This window comes from Daktulosphaira vitifoliae, unplaced genomic scaffold (genome assembly GCF_025091365.1).
Source record: "Daktulosphaira vitifoliae isolate Bord-2020 unplaced genomic scaffold, ASM2509136v1 Scaffold_1, whole genome shotgun sequence".
Lineage (NCBI taxonomy): Eukaryota > Metazoa > Arthropoda > Insecta > Hemiptera > Phylloxeridae > Daktulosphaira > Daktulosphaira vitifoliae.
This window is the reverse complement of record NW_026099572.1, coordinates 1,122,712-1,139,324: the sequence shown is the minus strand read 5'-3', so window position 1 is coordinate 1,139,324 and position 16,613 is coordinate 1,122,712. Positions and strand designations below refer to the sequence as shown.

The 16,613-nt window shown below is 26.5% G+C and overlaps 1 protein-coding gene across 5 annotated transcripts in view; it reads right to left on the bottom strand.

Moving 5' to 3' along the window:
• Positions 1 to 16,613, bottom strand: part of LOC126895889 (probable cytochrome P450 6a13) — a 37,347-nt gene that overhangs the window by 11,311 nt on the left and 9,423 nt on the right. For 3 of the 5 annotated variants that reach the window (XM_050668201.1, XM_050668198.1, XM_050668199.1), the window contains exons 2-7: positions 16,080 to 16,267; positions 10,003 to 10,244; positions 9,620 to 9,914; positions 9,034 to 9,456; positions 5,556 to 5,748; positions 1,741 to 1,992 (exon numbers count right to left, since the gene is read on the bottom strand). In XM_050668201.1, the coding sequence (XP_050524158.1) occupies positions 1,741 to 1,992; positions 5,556 to 5,748; positions 9,034 to 9,456; positions 9,620 to 9,914; positions 10,003 to 10,226 (1,387 nt within the window). In that variant the 5' untranslated portion in view covers positions 10,227 to 10,244; positions 16,080 to 16,267. The remainder of the gene's footprint in view (positions 1 to 1,740; positions 1,993 to 5,555; positions 5,749 to 9,033; positions 9,457 to 9,619; positions 9,915 to 10,002; positions 10,245 to 16,079; positions 16,268 to 16,613) is intronic. The other 2 variants (XM_050668202.1, XM_050668200.1) reach the window with 2 other exon arrangements.

The window sequence follows — 16,613 nt, the reverse complement described above, 5'->3', positions numbered from 1 at the left end:
TTCGTTCATGAAGGCCAAACGTTACAGCAGAACGTGACGGCCGACCGTAATGCCGACCATGATGCGCAATAATCTTTCTATTCCGGGCCCTCTGTAAAGAAGATTCACTTCAAAATTGAAAAACTATTTTGAAATAAGGGAAAATACATTGAATACTTCTAGATTTTTTTGCGCCTATTATAGAATTATAATTTATTAATATATCGTAACATGATTTTTTATAGAATCAAAAAATAGTGTCCAGATAGCTCTGGGTTAAATAGCTAGTAGAATACGTAGGATTTTCTAATAAGCACAATTTGGTTTTTTTTTTTGACAAACGTATAGTTATTTCATGTATGTAAAGCTATGATAATTGAAGAAAAGTTTTCATTACCCCCTCCTCAAATGAAAAAAAATTGTCTTTTTACTATAAAATTAATTTTGTTTTAGGGATCTATTTCCCTTATTTTATGGAGTGTTTTGAGGCATGATTTTGTAACTATAATGTACTCACAAAAATGTATTTACAAAATGTACTCTCTTAAATGAATTTACACAAATGCATCCACAAGAATGCGCTCACACAATTGCAGTCACAAAAATAAATTCTATGCAACATTATTACATCCAATTAAATGAATTACTGGCTATGATGCATTTTTTCGGCTACTCACGAATTGTATATACTGAATTTACACTTATAGTTAATTCAACGTTTAAACATTGAAAACCTCATTTTTATGATGCTATTTTCACAAAAAAAAAAAAAACAAAACACGATGGCATTGCTGTTAAATTTTACTTATACTTATATCCAACGCGATCCATAAATACATTTTAAATAGAAGTAAAATAATGCAATAAGCTCTGGATAAGGAAGCTAATTTTAGATTGTCGCTAGATATGAAATTACATATATATATATATTCTAAAATTAATAACCATAATTAATTTAATAAATGTTGTGTTTTGTGAGTAATCATTGATATGGTCCGTTGGCACAACTATTGCTGTAGTCGTTTAGTTATGACAATAACGAATAATAATATTACTTAAACTAGTATTTGAAAACATAACTGTATTTATGAACAACACAATTAAAATTAGCTTATTATCAAGAGAAAAATGAGCAAAAAAAAAAAGTTAGGAATGAGAGCCGACATGAACATATATTACCCTAGTAAAAAAAGTGTTAAATTTAACTGACACGAATCAAACAGATGTTATTATTTCTTTAATACAAATTACGTTCATATAACTTAAAATAACCATAATAAGTACTAGGATGTCTACTAAAAACACGATTCATTATTAGGCAAATTGTGAACCCGCGGAAAAAAATTGTTTCCGTGAAAAAAAAATTATATTCCTAAATAGGGGAAAAAACAAGTAGATTAAAATAAAATTTTCAATTCGTGAGGAAGAGGTAAAGTGCATTTTAACCAGTGTTATTCATAAATCCAGCTGTTTCCTTATGGAAATAAAGAAAATTATTATTATATTTTATTCGACAAACAAAAAAAATTTTTAACGTAGTCCAAACCTGTAATTATTTAAAAAAATCATGCAAAATATTTGACGGATCAAAAACTATTAATTATGTCTAAACCTTGCGGGACACTTCGTAAGGTTACTTCTAAAAAAAAGTTCTATGATATTTACAAATTCAAAAAAATCATTAAATTGATAAAATTAATTTTAACCTCCCCCATCTATATTTTTAGCTTCAAAATAGCTGTGCTTATAAATATTGTATACCTATACATGTACGTGGTCCATCGCCAAACGGCAAATAGCTGCTCGTAGGTCGTTTGGTAATTTCTTCTTTTTTAAATCTATTGGGATCAAATACTTCAGGCTCAGGGTAATATTTTGGATCGTGATGTATGCCGTAAACAGGTATGAGGATTCCTGTACCTTCGTCGATTACTGCTTTGGAGTCAGGTAATTGAAAAGGTTTAGTACATTTTCGTACTAATGCTTGTACTGGAGGATACTTTCTCATTGTTTCTAAAATGTTAAATATTGATAAATACTTTATGGTGTTGAAATAATATACATTAATAAAATTTTTATGTAACGTAAACTAAATATCACCCATTGCAATTAAATCAAGTTCAATATTTTTTTGAATTCTTATATTAAGCAGGGTCGGATTTAGAAAAAATTTCCTCGTTCCGCACGTAATTTTGTTCTATCATATTTTTTACGGATAATGTTTAATATATTTAATGAAACAAAAAATATAGAAGACCTAGCCCAAAAATTCATTATTTTTTTGTAGTTATAGTTAATGCCCAAAAAATACTACTCGGTTGAATAAAAATTATTCGAATGCTTAAATGAAAATTAAAAGGATTATTTTTTTCTAATTATTTGAAAAAAAAAATTTAATTAAAATAGGCCTAATTTTCAATAAAAATTACAAATATATTTTATATACAGAGTGGCCCACCACCCACTGACAACTTAAATAACTTTTGATCCAGTTAATATTTTTAGCTGATATATTTTTTTTAATAATAGTTATACGTTAGGTCTATAGCTATATCTCAATAATTAATTTTTTTACATTTTATTAAAAATATTAATTATTTTTAAATTTTTAATAAAATGTAAAAAAAAAATCTAAGATAGCTATTTTGTAGAGTAGAAATTAAGAAAAATTTTAGTAAAAAAATATCTTATTAATATTCAATAGTAAATATTCTGTAGCGTTTTGAAGTTTGTGAAAATTTGAATTTTCATGTACTATTTTACGGTATTAAACATTGAAATACGTATTGAGAAAAGGACAGAAGAAAACGCTATCTTTTCATGATTACTGTGTATACATATGATGATAATGTGTATACATTACAAACTTGGCATAAATACCATGATAAGAAATTAGATAAGGCAATTATTACTTATCACTCTCATTCAAAAGTATATTGAAAAGATAGCGTTTTCTTCTGTCCTTTTCTCAATACGTATTTCAATGTTTAATACCGTAAAATAGTACATGAAAATTCAAATTTTCACAAACTTCAAAACGCTACAGAATATTTACTACTGAATATTAATAAGATATTTTTTTACTAAAATTTTTCTTAAATTCTACTCTACAAAATAGCTATCTTAGATTTTTTTTTTACATTTTATTTAAAATTTAAAAATAATTAATATTTTTAATAAAATGTAAAAAAATTAATTATTGAGATATAGCTATAGACCTAACGTATAACTATTATTAAAAAAAAAAAATCAGTTAAAAATATTAACTGGATCAAAAGTTATTTAAGTTGTCAGTGAGTGGTGGGCCACCCTGTATATATAATATTGATAATACGCACGCATGTACGGACACGAAAACCAAAAATAAAATTATACAGTAATAGTGTTGCCAGCGTGTGGTGAGCGGGGTAGGGTGAATGTCTTACGACAGTCTAGTCTCAAGGTCATAGACGACGGGATATGCTCGAATACTAACACGTGGCGCGTGGAGAGTTACAAACAAACATACATACAGGTAAAACTAATACAAGCGAGTTAAAATAGAGTTTTGATGTTAAGAGACATCTAATTATATCAATTAAATCGTTATCATCACCAGATTCTATAAATTAAAAACTCAGCATAATTAATTGATTTTTATATAATTTTTCATGCTTTTGTTGCTGCAGGTACATTTACATGGATTGTTTTTAATATTTTAAATGTCTAGTATGAAATTATAAAACATTAAAGCGAAAAAAAAATGACACGCTGATCGTATATGACTCTCACATTTACAGAGTTCCGGGTCCCTTAGGACCCTTATAAATCAGACCCTGATATTATGTGTTCATTTTTCTTTTATTAATTTTTCTAATTCATGACCAATATTTTTTTTGTTATTCAGTGACTACAGGTTTTGAATTACCCGTAAAAATGTGTGGTTTAGAGCAGTCCCTAAAAATCTTCTGTTAAATCCTTTGCTCTTAACGAAAAAACATGTAATGTAATAAAGTTATATTATTCATACGGAGTTAAATCCATATGTTTATTTAAATATTTCGAACATAAATTTATGATCGAGAAGCGGAAGGGGCTTATAATCTTCATAAATATATCCTCAGCTATCAAAAAAGTATAAAATTATGTATATTTTTGCTCCTAAAAAAAATGTTGAAATTTCGCCATAGGTAAAAAATAGATATTTAATACATTTACTCTTTTTAAACTATACATAGTAGAAAGTTCTTGTTAACGAAGAAAATTGGAAATAGATTACTTTTTAATATACAGGGTGATTTTTTTATCATAACCCACTCAATTACTTACAGAATAATAATAAATTAAACATTTTTTTTCGATTATCTTTAGTTACACATCATTCTTGAATTATTAACTATGTAATACTTTTTAAGTTCATCCCTTATGCCTGGTAAGGGTGTCAACTTTGTTTTTTTAAATGGAAATTTAAATTTGCTGTCACAGTCACGGATTGTTTATTATCAATTATGACTATTAATAAATATACTTTTTGTATTGTCAGTCAGTGTATTTATAAACTCACAACAATGTACCTTACTACCATTGATAATAACAATGCTGTGTACCTGCTAATATCGATGTCATAAAAAACCAATTAGCTACCTGTATTTGTAATCCCTTGTGTATTATACATGTATATTAACTCAAAAATTTGAAACTTTAAATGTTTATATCTAATAAACAAATAAAGTTATACTAAAAATTCAAATGCCATTTACTATTAAATTAAAAACTCAAACATTTTATTAAATTCAAAATATATGTTCCCATTTAAAAAAAACAAGTTGTCACCCTTAACAGGCATAAGGGATGAACTTAAAAAGTATTACATAGTTAATAATTCAAGAATGATGTGTAACTAAAGATAATCGAAAAAAAATGTTTAATTTATTATTATTCTGTAAGTAATTGAGTGGGTTATGATAAAAAAATCATTCTGTATATTTGTGTTATGTAATTGAGTTAGTAAATGGAATATTTTAATAAAATATCATTTAAAGTTATAAAATATTCTTCAATGTCATAACCTTAAAAAATTAAAATTTATTATTTCATCTATTTAATTAGATTTAGGATCCGGTATGGTTCTTTTAAAATTAAAAATTAAGGTTTCGGTCAAGAATGGGTTCTTGCATTTGAAAAGGGTTTTACATATGGAAATATGGAAATATTTCTATATGTATCCAGAAAATTTCAAAAATTTCTAGCAAAAAGAAGTTAAAAGTATAAAATATAAAATTGAGAATTTTTATACAATAACCGTTCTTTTTTCTTCAACTTAGGTGTCTCTTTCACCATGAAGAATAACTAAAAGTCAAATTTTTTCAACAATATTATAATTTTAATTATATGTCTATATATGAGTCATAATATGTATATACCCTTTCTTCTCACTTACCGATTTTTAGTATTCCATTCCCTTTTACTAAGCTAATAAGATTTATATCTAAAATTAGTGTTAGTTTAAAAATAATTTGTTAAAATGTCAACTTAAGTAATAATTCTTTCAAACTATTCAATACAAATATCTTCATGCGAAAAATTCAAGATAATACCTTTAATACATTGTTCTAAGAATTCCATTGAAATAACAGATTCGTAAGTAAATGGAAGGCCATCTTTATTGATTTTATCAGCAATTTCCATTTGAACTTTTAACTGTATATCGGGATTGAGTGCTAATTCATGTAAGCAAAAACTTAAGGTTGTTGAGGACGTTTCAAAACCAGCCAAAAAAAAAACAAACACCTTAACAGATTTATTTACAAAAAAATTTAAAAAATACAGTGGGTACATTTAAAATGTATTTTCACTTATGTTAGTATAGTACAAGGTTAAAAGGCTCATATTCCTTTCTCAGTAATGTAATTATAAAAAATTTAAATTATATTAAAAATATTAATTCAAAACTAAACAACCCAGCACAGGGGGTCGCGGCACAGTGGTGACGTGGTATAGTTGGATCAAGTATAATGATATCTGACAGTGATTAAAATCAGGTTTAATGAACATTTTAAAACATTAAAAATCTAAAAGTAGATAAATCTTCTAAGGCTGAACATTTATTGAAATATAATCACTCTACTAAAACCATAAAAGTAATTAAAAATGTAAATAATTACAAAGAAGTAAATATAAATGAAGCAGTAGAAATGGTTTAAAATAAGAACAATTTGATTAGTTGAGATCTTGATCTCATCAGTGGTCCACTGAAATATTCATAATTAACACATGTGTAAACTCGCAAAATGTGATAATATTACTTGTGATAACGTCACTAAGGATATATCTAGAGTTTTTTTTCGGTTAGGGTATCAGTATGTGTTTAGCGTTTGTAAAATTGTAATATCATCCCCGAAATACGTATCTATGATTTTTTAGTAATTTTTTGTGGTTTTTGAGTTAAATATTTTTAATATAATTTAAATTTTTTAGAATTACATAATCATAACCTATTCTATTTTTACTTAACTAAAATTTTAAAATAATGCTAATGATTGCAATGTGTAATTTTTATGATTTTCCTGATAAATACTGTCAACCGTATAAACCTACAAATATATTTAGTAGCAGAGAAATTATAATGATGTTCGTAACATTGATTTTGGTTTTGTACCAAATTTTCAATTATTCAGTCGAATGTGAACCGAAATAAATATCAATTTTAATAATTTTCAAGTAAAATAAATTTGGAAAGAAGTACCTTACGGTTGGGTTGGGATGTGATATGATTTTGCGGTGGGCTCCAACTCAGAAAAATGCTAGATAAGTCGAATAACGAAATTTTATAACGAAACAGTTATGATGTTGTTTTACATATAATCATTCCTATATACAATGTATAATATATCACCAGGGGCGTATTCACATATTCTCGGCCTATAGATATTTAAACATTTTCCCGCCCTTTATTATGTTATGATAGAGGACTTCATTTTTACATATATACGTCATAACAATACTAATAAAAAGTGCTATCTAGTTGATTATTGTATAACTGTCGGCATATTAATGTATTTACATATAAAAAAAAATTAAAATTGATTTAAAGAATAAAATTGACTAATTTTGTCGATTTTAAATTGACAAATATTTTTATTTCGCTTTAAATCGATTTACTTTTGAAAATCGCCCATCACTAATAAATTTCTCGTTCTCCCTCTTTCTTTCAATTTCATCCCTTCTTTTTGCGATCCCATTTCGCTGCACCTTCATGTATTATATATATTTATTCATTATTATGTACATATAAGCAATGTGCATGTGACATTATTTTTATATGTTACATTAACAATTATTAAAATAAATAATTCAATATTTTTTTAATTTAATTATTTAAATATTTTTAATTTTATTTAATATGTAATAATTTTTTTCCATAATTAAATTTCATTTTTCAAAATACTGTGATTAAAAATCAATAAGAAATATTCATAAAAAAAAAACAAAAAAGTTAAAAATACATAACATTCTGTATTTTTTTTAGCAAATTGCGTTACTACTATTTTAGTCGAATTAACTTCGTTTTTATTGTCCTATCCTAACTAGTTTATTTATATTATTTCAGCATGATATTTAAGTATATTAGTTCGATTTTCAAACTGATTTACAAATGAAAAGTTTGGTTAGATTTCCGATTTTAAACGAATATTTGAAGTTTGGATTGAACGTCATTATTATATATTATAAACGGTAGATTTTTTTTGTTGCTTTTTGTAACTAATTAAAAGCAGTACTCATGTGGTTTTACATAAAAAAGAAAATTCAAAATGAATTCTATCTAAATGCATAGTAAACTGAAAATTATTTCGACAGCGATTTTTTCAACTAATATAACTGATAGATTTTACGTGTTAACGTGAGTAAATTATCTGGTTTAATATATTTATCCGAGTTAAATAGTTACTAAGTAACTGCCAATCTTGACTGACTACTTAATCGGTTAACTTTATTTTTTAGTGGGTACTCTTCTAAATTGGTGATCAAACTAAGATGAAAGAACTGAATCAGGGACAACTAAAAGCTAATAAAAGACCTTGTAAACTTCAAAACACTAAATCCTTTGCGTGAAAAACTAAAGAAAAATAATCATGTTCAAGTTTTTATTCTTTGATTTTAATTGATGTTTATTTGAATTATTAGAGATTTAATGAAAATGCATACAGTCTACTTAAAAATACATTATAAAATGTTTATTTATAAATGTAGTCCAAAACATTTACTATATACAAAAACAACAAATGGTGCTCTACCCGATTGATTTAAGTTTATTGGATTAAGTTGGTTCATGTAATACCAGATAGAGTAAAAGTTTATAACCTTAGAACTTAAGGAATAGCAATCGACTAAAATTTTTAATTGGAGTCTACCAGTTGGTATGCTTTACGAGTATCTCATAAAAGTTTTTGCTGTCCAGGACCTAAATTATTACAAACGTTTGTGTTTAAAATATCACTTCAAAGTAAAAATAAATAAATAATGAAAATCTTTCCTCTATCCTGACAATATATCAGAGTAGAAGAATACGAAATTTGTGGATATTGTTTAAATAATTACCAACACAAAAATATTTGTAATCGCATGTATTAATTAAATGCAAACATCATTCGAGGAAGAATGTACAATATACAATATGAGAGCGAAATCGATTTTTAAATTTTCAAATAGAATGGTCGAGACCATAGACAAGTATACTAAGTAGACCTTTGAGAAAATTCAGCCATGTAATAGATAGCGTTCCTTTTAGAATCTTCTCGACGCCTAAATCTAAAATCTTCGATTCCAATTATTTAAACGCCAAACATGTGGTAGAATCAAAGATATTAATTTAGATGATTACGGTTTGTTAAAAATGGGTGGTGTCGTTAAGTATTCTTTTTCTACTGCTTGCACCGTTGTGATAAAGAAATAAACGATCATTGCGGTCACATATTTTATTGACGCACTTTTTTAAACTAATTTTATATCGAAGAATGTAAAGTTCTTACTAATACTGGATAATAACACCTATGGTATAATTAAAATAATATATACCTGAGCAGCGATCAGTTCTTCTGTTAATTCGATAGTAGGAAATTGTTTTTCATCATTTTGAAACTCTTGGTTGCTTTTCATTTCAAGCAATAGTTGAATAAAGTCATCGCGTTGTATTTTATAGTCTCGGCGATAAGCAATGGTTTGTTTTACAATAGCTAAAAAGAACTTTTGAACTTCTATAGGAAATGTACGTAAATTGAGTATATTAAACATTTTTGGGAAAAAAACCCGAAAAGCTTTAGCTATTGCCAATGAAATCGACGAATTGAGAACAGCGTTACCCATTTGTCTGAATTCAGAGTCTGTGTCCGTGAGAGAATTGCAGTTCAAACCAAAAGCGCATGTTCCTATCACGTCAGTGGTGTATTTTGCAGTTAAGTCTCGCATATCGTAATCAGTCACTCCAGCTGATATTCCTTTCTGTAGAAGTAAAGTATTATTTATTATTTATAATTATACTTACGAGGCAAATGTATTTAAATAAGATTGTGGAAGACATTGAATAATTTTTTAAGGCACTATGGTGTTCAAAGCCTTAATTAAAACAAAATAATTGAGTATATAATATTATTAATTGACTTACTTCTATGTGTTCAATGAGCTGTTCTCCACATTTTCTAAGCATTCCCATCATGTTTTTTATTTTTCCGGAACTAAATGCTGGTGTTAGTTTTTGACGAAGAATTTTCCACATATCCCCTTCCATGTTTACCAGGTGATTTGTTAATGGTTCTCTATGACCATCATAAGAGAATCCCCGATCAGTAAAATGGGCAAAATTTTTTACTGTGAAGATTTTAATAGTTTCTGGATCTCTAAGTAACAGTGTGGGTTTTAAAAATTGATATATTCCAACATACTTTTCATTTGGAAATTCACTGTTAAAAATATAATAATTTAGTTGTGTACATTAATATATTCAATTGAGTATTTTTTAATATACTTTTAATTTTAAAATAAGCGTACTTGTAAATATTTTGTAGACACTGACCCTGAGTCAATTTAAACATTGCTGCGTCTTTGATATTACCAAAAAAGGGCAATGGTTCAGCAAATATTACGGACTTCCTTTTCCAATAACTATAAGTATGGGTTATTTTTTTATATAGAAACAGAGTGGCAATTACGCAAAGTGACGTGATCAAAAATACCACCGAAGACAACATTGTGTCGTTGTGTGTATAATTCATTGTAGTGTACAAAAAACTCTAGATTGATTAATAAATAACAAAATATTTATCTGTATTAATAATGTGTATTTAAATATTGTGTTGTTTTGGGTTATACAAAGTAATTGATTTATATTTAATCTCAAAATTTCTCTTAAAAAAGTAATAATTTTCAAAAAAATGTATTGATTTAGTTCAGTATTTATATCTCAATTTATAAGGGGTTAAATACTTTTTATGTCCATCCCTTGATTCTTATAAAGGTACCAACTTTATTTTGAGTGTCAATATACATATTAATCTAGTATATTATCTTATTATATAATAGAACAAGAAAAAAAAACGATTTTCTGGAAAAATTACTTAGCGTGCTCGGATGTTCAAAATTTTTTTTTTTTAACAAAAGTACTCGGTCACCAGACTCCAGGAAAATTATTGGCGAAGGTCGGAAAATTTTTGCCGCTCGCCCGCGAGCGTTTTAAAATTTTGACCATTTTCGAGAAAAACGCTCGCTGAAGCCAGTGTTTTACGACCTAAGGTTTGAAATTTTCATCAGACCCGCCCAATGATATTCCTGAGATATGATAAAAAAAATCAATTCAATCCGTTCATTTTTTACCGTTTTACGAGCTTTTTTTTTTAAGTCCACGCGCATGGTTTTTATATGCGCAGTGATTCATTTCTGCTCATACGTTTATTATGAACCTTAATTATATAGTGTAATATGTATTATTATTAGGACACTATTTTGCATTTGCACATAACACTATATTTTATCGAGAAATATTATATGTTATACATAAATTTCAAGACGGTTATAATTATATAAGTTTGTACTTTCATTATCAGAACAGTACATTATGAATAATCCTTTTTTTCTCATATATGATGTATTTATCTATGAGTTTATCGTTTAAATTGGGATTCATCTATGACAACTATGCTACCCAACGTTAAATCGCAGTTACCAATATTTTTATCAAAATTAAATTTTTTATATAGTCCCACGTATAATAACCTGCTGAATTTTTTTTTAATAATTCTATAATATAAACACAATTATCATAATTAGAATATTAATAATTTTTGTGTATACCAGGGGTGTATTTAAGGAAGATATGGGCCCCCCTTGAACCAGCGCTATCAATATTTTTTTAGGCAACTTCTAATAAATAAGGACCTAATGTCCTTTTTTTTCATCATTACTTTAATTTTTAGCAAAAAAAATTCTATAATATGTTTAACAAAGTAAAAAATATTAAATACCCTCTTAAAATAATTTTTGAATAGGCCTAAAGGGAATACGTCATTAACAAACGTCAACCTTATACCCAATACATTTTACTATATTCTCTTTTTGAATTTTCCTGATTTTAATAATAACATTTCTAATATATTTTTGTTACACTGATTCTGATGTAATATTTTTTCTGCAAAACACTTATTGTGTTCAGCGTAGCCGGGTACCCCTACCGGAATCAGTGGCCTACTTATGATGACGGCCCGAAGAGGCTTACGCGACGAAAGCGCGTAAGGCTCGTAGGGCTCCGGGTCTGGGGCGGATCCCCAGCTGGGCGGAGCCTAGTTATTGTATAAAATTTTAAAAAAAATGGTAGATCAGTATGGACGTGGCATAGTTGGTACAAGTATAGATTATGTCGGACAGTGATTAAAATCAATATAATCATAAGAAACGCTTCGATGAAAATCTGTAGATAGTTTTTAAATTTAAGAATTTGTTGGATTATTCTAAAAGAAAATGAACTTTAATATCCTTATTTATATCCTGATTACAACTTTTATGATATATAATTGCAATATATGATTTATTATAGCAATTAAATACAGTATGAAATTGATGTTTACTTATTTAGTATTGTGCTTTTTACGGATAAATTATAAAGTAGTTGTAAAGTATTTTTATGGAAAAAGTGTATAAAAACTGAAGGGTTTGATGCAATACTTAAAAAAAAAATTGGTTACTTAAGAATAAATTTATTGTTCTAAAAGGATTTTTCATCAGAGATCACATATAAAAGATGCATTATTTCCGGAACACTTTCACAAGTTAAGTTAAAAATATTATACTTTTTACTCATATTTTAAAGTTTTGAACGCTTCCTGTATAAGAGGAAATTGTCCGATTAAAAAAAAAAGTATGTCGGATGAATGGTCTATATATAAAGTATTTAGAAACAAAAATTTGTGTTGATTCATACATTTTTCAAAAAGTTATAGCAATTTAAAGTTGAAAATATAAAACGAATACTTTAACACAAAAATAACATGTATTAATTACGTCAGCCATTTGCACGTAAAAGAAAGTCATCGGGACAAATAATTTTTTTAATTTATTGTACAAAACAGACTTGGGATTGGAATCAAAATGGGTGGTATATTGATTCCAATGATCCGGTTTGCAGACGACATCGTAATATTAGCAGAAACAGAGCACGACCTTCAGAGAGCACTGGCAGAAATGCAAATAATTATAAATAAGTATTAAATGCGTATAAATTCAGGTAAAACAAAAATTTTAGTTTGTGTTTGTGAACCCACAAATAAAGCAAATATTTATTTAGAATACCAACTTATTTCCTAGGTTTCTAGTTTTAAATACTTGTGAAATTTAATAACATCAGACGGGAGAAGTTCGCAGGAAATAAACAAAGAATCGGGCAAGCAAAGACAGCATTTATTAAGAAAAAGAAAATTTTGTTTTCGAGAAAAATTAGCAGAGCAATAAAGAAGACATTTTTAAAAACGTTTGTATGGAGTGTTGCTTTATACGGCTGCGAGACATTAGTTATTAATGAAAAGAAAAAAAGATTACTTGAAGCATTCGAAGTGTTGTGTTGGAGACGAATGGAAAAAATAAACTCGACAGAAAGAGTAACAAATGAAGATGTACTGACTCAAGTTGGAGAAACAAGATCTATAATTAAAGTCATAAAGCGAAGATGCTGATACATGATGGGACACGTTTTTTGCCATGACAAAGAATTGCATCATACCACCAGAAAAACCAAGAAACTCGTTCATATCTCAACTGAAAAATGACGCAAGAATTTACACTTATGCGGAATTTTTTAATTCTTTAAGTCTTTTTAGACTTGCTGAAGATCGTGATAATAAAGAGCGAAATTAAATATGTTGTAAACCAAACAATATAGGTTGAAAAAAAATAAAGTACATAACATAAGCTTTATTTTAACATATGTATTTTCAGAACATTTTCAAAACTTACATTGGAAAAGTTGACTATAAAAAAAAGTCGCTATTTTGAATTCCCCTATGAGCAAGTAAACGGTCATAAATTAAACATTTTTATATCAAATAAAAGAAAAATGCCTAAGGTTTCTTTATAAAAAAAAAGTTATTTATGTTCGTTAATTTTCCAAAAATGTATTGCAATTTTAAGAAAAAAAATGTAAAAATTCACTGATTTTAAAAATTGTAATATTTTTGGGGATTCGCCCCACTTACAGAGAACGAGGAAAATTTTTTTAAGTTTTATGGACAATGTCTTTCACTAGATACGATTTGTGTTCTTTTTACGTATCATTGAAATAAATCGGTTCGGCGAGAACTTAGTAAAAGTGGCAACAGACACACAAAAAAAAAAAACACATCATAGTAAAGTTAATACCTTCTTTCTCAGCTTCGCTTCAAAATAAAAGTATATCGGATGAAATATGTATATAAAGTATTTAAAAAAAATGTTTGTATTCATCCATATATTTTTAAAAAATTATAGCAATATAAAATTCAAAATATAAAATCGATAAAAAACAATAAATTTATTTGTAATGGAAAAATTCATTTTTATTTTAAAATACAAAACAATATTTTACTCTTAATTTCTAATTGATAATGAAAAAAAATTTATTATTGATTATTATTCTTATTTATGCTTAATCCAACCCTACGTGCAGACAGTCAAGCAAGTTTCTTTGGATATAATTTTCAAAAGTTAAGTTGAAAAAATTGATTTTGGTGGAAAACTTGCTTTTTTGTACCCCTTGTATGGTCAGGTAAATAGTTATCGAAAAATTTATATCAAATGAAAGAGAAACATCAATATTTATTTCCTTAATTATATTCCGATTACTAATTTTGTGATATATTAGTATAATACATGAATAAATGCACATTGCAAGAATTAAATGAAGTATGAATTTAATATATATAGTATTTTATGTTTTGTATTGTAATTTTTAAAATACAAACTTGAAAACTTTAAAAAAGTAGTTGTGTATTTCATTACTTCTATGTCAAACGTATAACAAAAAAAATGTAAGTATCGTTATATATATATATATATATAAATGTATAAAGTTAGGTTTATTAATTCAATTATTCTGACCTTTGTTAATTCATTATTATCTTAGTCAAGAAATTAAAATTGTAATTTATGTGTAACTAGAACATTTTTTTGGAAATGAAAGGCTCTTCCTATTAATATACTTATTATAATGACATTATAAGCTGCAAAATATTCATATTTATCACTTAAATCTTTTAAATTATTTTTTTTTTATAAAAGAAGGGGCCGTTTAATTGGGTATTTCTCCCTTCCTATATGACTAATTCGCTTGACCTAAAATATAGGCATAAATAATAAAAATATCATGACTCGAAACGAGTGATTTTTTACATCAAAATAATATTTTTTTGTTTAATTTCTGAATATTCGTTTACATATACAAGAAAAAGGTGTTGGCACAAATTATTTTTTAACTTATAGTACATAACGTAAGCTTTAATTTAACATATGCTTAAGATCACAGTATTTCCGGAACAATTTTGTATAAAAGTAATTTTTTTGAATACATTCTGTGGGAAGGCAGAGGATCAGGTTTTCAAAAAAACTATATTAAATAAAAAAAAAATTATTTTCATTTGTTTATTTTTCAAAAAGTTATGACGGTTAAAAAAAAAAGTTGAAGAAGTTTCGACATTTACTGATTTTAAAAATCTTAATTTTATGCAATTTTCGTGAGTGATGCCTTCAACTAGATATAATATGTGATATTTTTTAATGTATTATTAAAAAAATCGTTCCACTNGATGCCTTCAACTAGATATAATATGTGATATTTTTTAATGTATTATTAAAAAAATCGTTCCACTGGGAGCTATGAAAATGTGGTGACAAGCACAAAAATAAGTTACTAGGCTTCTAAACTTCACATCTAAACTAATTTATTATAATTAATAAATATAATTTAAATTAATAGTATTATTTGAGTTAAATTTAATATCTTTAGCTTTATTTATGGGGAAATTGCTGCGAAAAAAAGTCAAGGATGAAAGACTTAAAAATACCTTAATTTTGATACAATGACATGGACATTTGAAATTTTTTTTTGTTAAACCCCAGTATAAATTTTAAATATGCCACTAATGGGCAGTGTTAACTTTTAAAATAAATTACTCAAATTGAAATAATAAGTGATTTTTCAGAATTATCCTTAAATAATTAATTGAAATTAAAATAAAATTATTATTTATTTCAATAGTACATTTAAATTAATATTGTTTTATAAGTAGTTTCATTACTGTAACTTATAATTAAAGTTAAGTTACTACTCAGCATTGTAATATCATAATTTCAATCCTAATGTATTGTAGATTATAATATTAAGTGTGATCTGCATTTATATATCTCATTTAAAATATTAATAATTATAAAATATATTCTTTAGTTTTAGTAATAAATAATAAAAATATGTTTTAAACGTAGTTTAAGAAGGAATAACTATTAAAAAAAAAATTTCAACATAATTACAATTATACAAAATTTGTGTTTGTTAATTATTGTTAGTTAGGCCCGAGACCTTTGTATATATTTTATTGCATTGTTTTACTTACATATCATAAGTCGTGTAAAAGGCTAATTTAAATGTTTTTTCTGCAATTTCTTAAACAATTGTATTGTTCTTAAATTTTCTAGTTATTAGTTTTACATAATTAGCCACATTTATCACTTCGCAATTGCGGTTTTCTATAGAAATAGAAAGTTATTTGTCCTCCCAAAATTCGTTGAAATCTTTCTCAATCTAAAAAATTATAAAAGTGTTACTTATGAATAATAAGAACTATATGTCTAGTTATTTATTCTGTGTACGAATCTAGCTTAAAATAATGTTGTATGGGGTCTAGTCGCATACTCCAATTCATAAGTTTAATTAATAGACCTATGGCATAGGTATTTTTATATTGGCATGTCGAAAAATTATACTTTGTTAATGTGAGCCCTCACAGCCTTATAAAAACTATTCTCATAATTCTATGTAAAAATTATAGTAATAAAAAACCCAGCACAGGGGGGTCGCGGCTTGGTATGATGTGGTATAGTTGGATCACGTATAATGATATCTGACAATGATTAAAATCACTATCATT